The sequence below is a fragment of the Cryptotermes secundus genome, unplaced genomic scaffold (assembly GCF_002891405.2).
Source record: "Cryptotermes secundus unplaced genomic scaffold, Csec_1.0 scaffold1928, whole genome shotgun sequence".
Taxonomy (NCBI): domain Eukaryota; kingdom Metazoa; phylum Arthropoda; class Insecta; order Blattodea; family Kalotermitidae; genus Cryptotermes; species Cryptotermes secundus.
Window position 1 is genome coordinate 608027 of NW_019740681.1, and position 9197 is coordinate 617223.

Below are 9197 nucleotides of genomic sequence, written 5' to 3' on the forward strand. Positions count from 1 at the left end.
GGCATACCAATAAACATTGTCCTCACTAGACTGACTGTACACAGGAAATGTACTTACTGGCAATGGCAGTAGCTAGGACTGTACAGTGCCAATTGGTAGGATGACAACTTCATAATGAATCTGAGAAAATATGGAAGTTGTTGTAGGCTAGTTTAAGGAAATATCCCAGCCTTCACTTGGAGAGACTGAGGAAAACCAGAAAGAATGTCAAGTCAGCATAGCCAGTGTCTTGACCCAGGCTTGAACTGGACACCTCCTGAATACAAGTCAGATGCAGGCACTACTTGAGCTAAGATATTTGGCAGGATGGAATAGCATCTACCAGACCGTGGCACTTGGTGGATGTGGCAGGAGAAGTGACGGCAAAAGGGATCGATTATTCAGTTATCTTGCTCTGATAGACTTTGTCTGGCTTCTCTGTAAGGCAAAGTGCAGGGTTCAGTGTGACAGAGCGAAACAGCAGTGTTATGCAAGTAATTTATTACAGACAGTGGAGTTACAAAGAGAAATACATTTACAGAAGTTACATCAGAGATTATTACAGGGAGAATTACAATAATTTGGCACCTGTGTTCAAAGCATATCAAGCTTGTACATTACTCCATCCTCACACAAAAATTATCCAAAAAATGGATAAGATTTTCACTGAAAAAAGCCTCTCCAATGGAACTATCAAATGTATACAAAAAACGGTTCCTTCAAAAAAGTGAGGTTATGAAGTACAGTACATTTTAATATGGAGTTTGTTCTACACATCTGTATTGAAAAGAGTACAATATGCTTACTTGCTATAATTACTTATCTGAATAATGTTAATAATTATATACAGAAAGTAAAAATAAATGATAAAAATGGATGAATCCGCCCTCCACAGGGCATGAAGACGAACAACTTACAAAAGGAAATCACTGGGATCATGCTCTAACATTACACAGTACTGACCTCAATAAACTGTTAAGGCAACCTCGATGCAGTAACTGGATAAACTAAGCCATACATGTACAAGAACACAAAGCCAAATGCAATAAATGCATAACATAACAATCCTAGGGCATTCACTCACTTCTATCTATCTCAATAGACCACAAGACTTACCAGAAGTGTGTCCTGCACATAAAATGTGCCATCAACTTTTTTGCTTGAACATCTTTCAGTCTGAGAAATATCAATCAGGCTACATGGCATCATATCCCAGAAGGCAGTAATTAAACTTCATGTCATCTGATTTTCTGGGGACTAACATTTGTCTGTATATGCACATTTTTTATTCCAAAGAAAACAATTCACATTATAAAAAACCAAAACAATAACAATGCTTTGAAGTATAATTATATTAGTAAATATAACATCAATTGCTGTCAAATACAGTGACACTTTGGTTATTACTTAATCTGGCAGACATAATCATAATCAAAATACAAAGACAGAGCAAAACAGGTTATGTTTGTTTTCAACTAGACGCCATTCACACAGTTCCTACTTAATACATGAATATCTAGTCAAAGGGGGCTTATTCCACCTTCTGTTCCTCTTCATATCAGTAACATCCCACCAGAATTAATATTAAAACTTTATGCATCAGTCACAGGCACCAATTTGTGTACTTGCCATCAAAACTGCAAGGTTAGCTTACCTCTGAAACATCATGGTACACTGCAGAAAAAACAGTGCATGCAGTTGGCATGTAACCACAGTAATGTCTTTCTTGCTCTGACAAACATTTAGTAAACTACATTTGAGATACAGGCATCTTCAAGTAAAGTGCCCATTATTATTGTCCAGTTTCAACCCAAATTAGAATGTATGTTTTAGTAAAGCCTCTTGCCCCAGTAACAAATTTCATGATAATCTGTTATTACATGTGGACATCTGGACGGGCAGGTGCATTACTGCAGCTTCTCCTTGTGAATGTACCAAAAGAGATTACAGCTGGTGTGTTCTGTGTTATGAGAGGTGTTCCAATATCTTTCAGTCATCCTCTGTGAGGTGCTACTAACAATCTGTTCAGTTAGCACTCTAGTCGCAACGCTAGGGTACACTGAACTAGTGGTCATGTGACACCTTGGAACAATTTTTGAATCCCCTGTAACTGCCCATGTTCAACAGCACATTCAACTTCACCGCTTGTACCACATCTGGCAAATGCCTAATAACATTCCCGTCCCACCTCATTAAAGACAGAAAAACTTCCCCAAAACTGTGTCGCAATTTATAACACAATATTTCCAGACCCTGTGACAAAAATCATCCCTGGTATCATAATTCTTAAAAGTGGCATAACCGCAAACTGACGGTCACAGTATGACTACATAATCCAGCAGAAATTACTTTTCATTTAGGAAACGGGCATGTACAACATGCTTCCCCTCAAATCGTGCTTCACAAGGTGATCACTCTGTTCATCTGTGCTGTCACAGAAATCCTTACTGACACGCCAACCACACATTCCGAGCTTCACCGTGTGCGTTTAATAAATTAAGAATGTTTTTAAAGGCTCTGAACAATCCTCACCACCACAAATTATTGCTTAAGATGCATTTCCTATAGAAAACGCAATATGTCCTCACATTGCAAATGGACCTCCAGATGCATGTAAAGCATACAGTTGCTGACAGCCAACAAGAGGTGGCCCTCTAGCTTGGCACTGGGTGGGAACATAACAAGGCCCCACTGTACAATCCAGCCTGCTGTGAAGTGTTACACAGGTTAGAAAGCCCTTCTGAACACAGTAATGTACCTTTAGGTTCCATAAAAGGCAACTTCCTTGAGTAGCTGGGTGACTATCAGCATCTCAAGGAGGAACCCCATCACACAGGTCTGCCTGGAGGTAATGCTCTAGATTTGCAATTGTGAATTGCTTGGTTTGAATCTCAGCTGGGATGATGGATATCCTGGCTCTTTCATGGTTTTTCCCAGTCTCTCCAAGCAAAGGCGAGGATAGAATTTCAATTAAGCCATGACAGCTTTCTTTCAAATTCTTTTACTTTATCATTCATCTAAGTCCCTACCATCCAGCAGTATTCAGTTTCCCAGTTTCCATACCAAACAGATCAGAAACAATCCTCCCCACAAGAACTCCATGTTACAGGCAGTCTAACCTCTGAAGACAGCTGATCAGTCACAAATCACTGTAAAAATTATCAAGACCACACGGCATCATAACATAGAACGATGATCCAAATTTCTGCCACCATGGAAACCTCAAAACTCATACAGACAAAATACAATCCATTATGTAAAGATCCTATTGGGAAGACGACAGTTGATCAGCTATACAAAAAAGAAATCCTTCCATTTTATGGAACTGTTAGGTTCATTGCCATGTTCACAAGAGCCTGCCACTGGCCCTATTCTCAGCTAGTTGCTTATGGTTCACTCTTGCACAGACTGTTTAAAATGCATTTTAATATTATCCTCCTATCTAGTATCTTCTGGGTTGTCTCTTACCTTCAGATTTTCTAACAAAAACATTGTATAAATTTCTCTTCTCCCATACATGCTAAATTCGCTTCCCATTTCATTTTGCTTAATGTGAGCACTGTAGTAACAGGAGAAAACCAAGCAAATGCTGGGCTGACTGTACCAGAGATATATTTAGAAATTCTGAACCCTGAGAACAGTAGCGTGTACTAGTGATATATGTAAAGGTAATTAATCATACCACATGCTTAAATTAACCTTACGGACACAAAGGAAAATATGGAACATTAAACAATGTCCAAATTTTCCTAAGAACTATTAGAGAAAACATACACAAATATTTTTTTTTCCTTTTAATAATTCCATTTTATGAGGGTTGCCTAGCAACCAGGCCTCTCCTTCCATCACTGACCTGGAACTGTTTCTCCTCAGTTTCTATCTATGTTCCTCCTTCTTCCCTGACCTGCTGTTCCCATCTTGGTCTTCTTCTTGGCCTTTTTCCTTTTAGTTTCATATTCCAAACCTTCTCTCAGATTTCCTCTCAGTCCACTTTCAACACATCCTACTCTGTTATTTACTAATCCATCTTCAAACTCTCTCTTGTCTTTCTTTGGTTCTTATCCTGTCTTCTGGTTTAGCTCCTGTGCTGCCTTAGTCCATATGCATGTTACTGACCCATATGTTAGCTTACATTGTCTAGGGATAGGGTGTTCACACCCCACCACCACCAGCAGGATCTGGGGGTAACAGAATTTGTGTTGAGGCCAGCCTGAGCCATGCAGAAGCCATCATGATAGTGTGGCGATACTGGTCAGTAAAGGTTAATTTCAGCATGTAGCAAACATTGAGCTCAGAAGTGCTTGTATGTTGCAAGGGTGTGTTTTGAAAGCAACTGCAGATGTGCTCCCAAATGTGGGCTAAGAGGGAAAGGCAAGTTTCAAGATATTTGTCACACAAGAACATCCACTTCTGGGTTTAATATCTTCCCTTGCACGCACATTTTATCAGCGACTGCTTGATCCTCTTGTGTGCCATCCCAGCAAGACACAGAATCACCTGCAACAGGTTACCACAGCCATGCACAGTTACAATGTTATGAGTATTTTGTGTGTCAAAAACATTAGAACTTCACTAGGTCCTACTCAACATGGGTTTAACATTACTTATCAAGCTGAAGAAATATAACTTATGATATAGTGACTTATGGCCGGTCACGGTAGCCGAGTGGTCTAAGGCATGAAATGTCTTCGCTCGCTTGGAAGCTGGGATTGTGGGTTCGAATCCCACTCAGGGCATAGATGTTTGGTGTTTGTGTGTGTATGCATGTTTTTGTGTGTTTGTGTGCAGGTAGAGGAATTGCAATGAGCTGATCACCAGCGCAAGGAGTCCTACCAAGTGTCTAAGATCTAGTAAACAGAAGTGAAACAGAGAGTTTCATGGAGGCAGGCCAACGCCCAAATTGGGGCTGTAGTGTCAAAGAAAAAAAATATTGACATATGATGATTGCTGTCATTAATAATTCTTCCACACCCTGTCAACATACATAACCTCCAACTGTACGTATGAGGAAAGCTTATAACATTGTAAACTTAACCACTTGCATGGAAATTGCGCACAACTTTACGCCAATAAAAATGTACAAAGACTGCAGTCTTGCTGCCAACAGGTACGCCCCCAAGGACCATTTGACTGACTTCTCTGGGGCATGCATGGCAACATCAGTTTTGATGGTACAAGACACAAACATCTCTGGAAGGAGAATCAGTTAGGCGGTCAGTTAATCAGTAGGAAGGACCCACCAGAAAAAACAACATACTCCACGGGGCATTCTTTCTCAACAAACTGAGAGTTGCTCAGCTGGTGAACAAACCCTAAAGTCTGCTACTATGTTCACAACAACCCAGCACTGGGTCCTATCCAATCCACACCCTCCTAATGTCTGACTGGTGCAGCTCAGTAGTTGAGGCATCAAAACAAAATAACTACACACTCAAACCAAGACTTGATCCAGTGGTGTCAAGATGCTTCACTCACCTGATACACGAGGTTTCAGACCATACCAAAGTCCGTGTGAATTGTGACATCACAGTTGTTCTGCTTCTCTGCAGCTGCCATGTTGACCTCTACTAACGTGTCAATACTGTTAATACTGACCCCCTTCAGAATCTTCTGTGCCGCAATGGACTTGAAGTGAACTGTGAGGTCACTGAGGCTTGAGTACGGACACAGATCCGTGCTGCTGCATTCATAACTCCTCTCTTCTGAACCTTTATCCCTGGCCTGCAGCTCTTGTGCATTTGAAGACAGAAATTTGTCAGTATCTCCCATACCTTCAATGTAGAGATTACCATAAGAACCTCCAAAATTATCAAAAGACTTTGTAGGACTTGATGGATTGCTGCAAAATTTATTTTTGATCCCTTCTAGATGAAGATTCAATGGTGTTATTGTATCCGGTGGCGTGCTGGGTGAATTTCGAAGCACATTTTTATAACTGAGGTTTTCCTTGCTTCGCACAGGCAGTGCTGGGGAGGCTGACAGGCTGCGCAGAATCCGTGTGTTGTTCATCGTTGGATTACTACAAGTCGGTTGTGTGGAGGGCGGATGTGAGTTTGGGTGATGGGTGGAAACTAAGTTACCTCCATTTGTTGTAAGAGAAGAAGAAGAGGAAGAGGAAGGCCGTTTGTGAATATTTTCATTAATAATGTTATTGCTATTTAAACTATTAGTGTGCTTATTCTTGGTAGCTGCCTCTAGGCTTGAAATATCGGCGGCAGCAGCAAGAGCCTCTAGCGAAGGGCATTTCCTTCTCTCCAGTCTATTTCCAGCAGATTCATGGTGCCTCTCCCCTCCACGCTTTATCTTCTCTCTTGGACTGTACAGAGACTTAGGCCTCTCTGGTTTTGATTGTGCATGGTCACTTTTCCCTTTACACTTTCCAATATTCATAGACACATTTTCCTTTGAACTGCTCTTACCGTCAGCATGTGAGGAAAATCCATTCAGTATCAAAATGTCTTTATTTGGCAGCGAGTTTGTGTTGTGTTTAATGCCATTCTCAAACGTGATGACGGATCTGATGGGAGAGTTCTGTTGCTGCACGTAGATCTTGGTGTTTGGACCACTGTTTATTGTAGCAGTGGTGGTGGTTGTATGATCATTTGGAGACCCTGCCATAACCGTAACATTCCTGCGGGATGTCAAGTCCTGGAATGGAGGCACAACAGCTGATGAAGCTGAAGAGAGGACACTTGCACGTCCGTTGCTGGACTGGCATTGACTGGAGTAACCGGAGCTTGATGGTGGTGATGTCCTGTTTGTTGTGGACACTTGCAGGGTAATTGAGCTCTTGTTGCCCACTGGTGACGATGATGATGAGGTATTCTTCTGAGGACTGACTTGATTGTCACCCTTTGTATCGAGACTGTTGCCAGCTGCAGAGTTCTTGATCAGGGAGTAACTACCGAGGTTCCGACTCGAGTTGTTACTCTTAACAGTGGGAGTGGCCACATTGTTGCTGGGAGACTTATTACTGCCGCAAGTGCCAGGCAGACTTTTGTTCAAAGACGAGCTGCTTGAAGGACCTCCTGAGAGACTTCTGTTTGGAGAAGAAGTAGGAGTTGCTTTGCTTATGGTTGATGATTGTATTGGCGATATGTTGCTGTTCTGGTGTACAGACAGTGAAGACCTACTTGGTGTACTGCCAGGGGTGATTACAGATATTTGTGATGGTACCTTGGAGGGCCCTGACTGATGATTTGGCTTTTCATTTGATGATATAGTGGTTGCAGAGGTTTTGCAAGGTGATGGATTTTGGCCAAGAGACTGGGGAAGGACAGAACTGCGTGACGCTGTCCGCGACAGAGGGTCGCTCTTAGAGTTGGACGATGTCGATCTACGTGGAAGGGTTGAGCTCTGTGACGATGGAGAGCGTTGGCGACGTGATGAATGGGGAGTGATGTTACTGGTGTGGTTGGACACTGGTGTTGCATTGGTCACAATGCTACATGTGGCTGAATCACCAGAAGCGTGGCGTCTGTGGCGACGAGGCAAAGTAGCTGCCCGTGATGAAGTTCCATCTTCATCTGTCCAGAGCGGAATGCTGCCTTGTGAAGGTCTCCGACTATCATGAGCCTAGAGACAATTGAAAAACAGACTCTGTACACGCTGTAGCAGTTTGTGTGATGGACACAAATAAAGCAGACAAACACAGTTACCACAGCCTCCACACAAGTTCTGAAATGACTACTATTATATTTATTCAATATAATAAACAATGAAACTGAGTGTCTGACAACACAGTAATGAAGAGAACACATGGACCTAAGACAGAGTTGAGAGGAGGATGGAGAAACTGCATAATGAGGAGCTTCACAATTTGTACTTTTTGCCAAATATTGTTAGGATTAGCAAATCAGAGAAGATGAAGCTGAACATGTAGTGTACATGTGGGAGATTAGAAATACAAAAACAAAATTATAGTTGGAATTATTGAACGGAAGAGACCTTTTGAGAGATCTAAGAGTAGATGGTAGCATATAATTACTGAGCTTTTAAGGAAGGCCTGTACTGGGGACAGAAATTAGCTGCATATAATGGACACAACAAAGTAGACTGCAAGCCTGTACCCGATGGCAGAAGCCGAGGCAATTCTCAGACGTGCCTCTTTAAGCAAAATCGGAAGATGGACAATTCCCATACTCACACTGTGTTGTGATGCCATTGAGCTGACAGTCTGGGTGCCCACTGAGTGGAGGTGAACCACACGCTGATTGAACCACTCTGCTGGTGGGAACTGCGCCGAAAAAGTGGCCAGCGCTGCTGGTGGTGCTGATGAGCCTCTTTGCTTGCGCCCACTTCTTCTGAACAGACGCGACAACAATGACAACTTCTCTGAAATTGAAAAAGCAAAGTGACTGATATCAGAACACATGTCTTCAGGTGGCACGAGAATGAAGACTGAGAAATGAAACATTATTGTAAGAAATGGATGTTACCTCACCAGCGATACAGAACCTTGAAAATAATGCTGAAATGCTGATGGCATATTGAGGGGATGGAGGATGAAAGATTACAAAGAGAAAGAAGAGGAAGAGAAGAATACAGAGAGGATAAGCCGATGGGAGAGATGGATGAGGGGCCCTAGATACAGACTAAGCGGAAAACACTAAGCCCAATATGGAAGATGCGGCCTGGGAAAGAGATTTCTGTGGAAATTGAACACAGCAAACCCATGCAAGGAAAATGCCAGTGCGAAGGTTTAGAATGAAGATTCGAGCCTACTACTGAAGAGCGCTCTGTTCAAAAGACACAAGATGTACCAAAAATGTTAAGACTCATAAAATAAATTCATATTGTCGCGTATCGGGCGTATATCGCGACAAATAAGTTCTCGATGTATTCGATGTAGCGAATTTTATTTCACATTCGCACTTACAATCACCCAAATTACAATCTGACGATTACTGCTATCTGCAGTATCACAATTAGTACACTCCAAATGCCACAATACAACTGACTGGTTGGTGGCTAACTCGACGATAGGTCCAGGACTCGCTGACTGACTCGGTACAACTCTGCGGTAGCCACACTAGAACTCGAACTCGAACTGATCGATACGCACTGTGCATCCACTTATATAGCTGCAGTGCTTGCCTGTGGCGTAATGAGTGCCACGTCACAGTAGGACGTTGATTACGGTTACGTTAGCGTTGCGCGTTACGTCACCGCGGAGGGGAGTGGCGGGGAGCGCTACGTTACCGTGGAGAGGAGGGGGG

The 9197-nt window shown here is 42.4% G+C and overlaps 1 protein-coding gene across 2 annotated transcripts in view; it reads right to left on the reverse strand.

The window, feature by feature from the left end:
- Positions 1-463: 463 nt before the first annotated feature.
- The window catches only part of LOC111872595 (probable serine/threonine-protein kinase dyrk2), a 94292-nt gene continuing 85558 nt past the window's right edge, over positions 464-9197 (reverse strand). For both annotated transcript variants that reach the window (XM_023866662.2, XM_023866661.2), the window contains 3 exons: positions 8126-8313; positions 5455-7554; positions 464-4476 (listed from right to left, as the gene is read on the reverse strand). In XM_023866662.2, the coding sequence (XP_023722430.1) occupies positions 5470-7554; positions 8126-8313 (2273 nt within the window). In that variant the 3' untranslated portion in view covers positions 464-4476; positions 5455-5469. The remainder of the gene's footprint in view (positions 4477-5454; positions 7555-8125; positions 8314-9197) is intronic.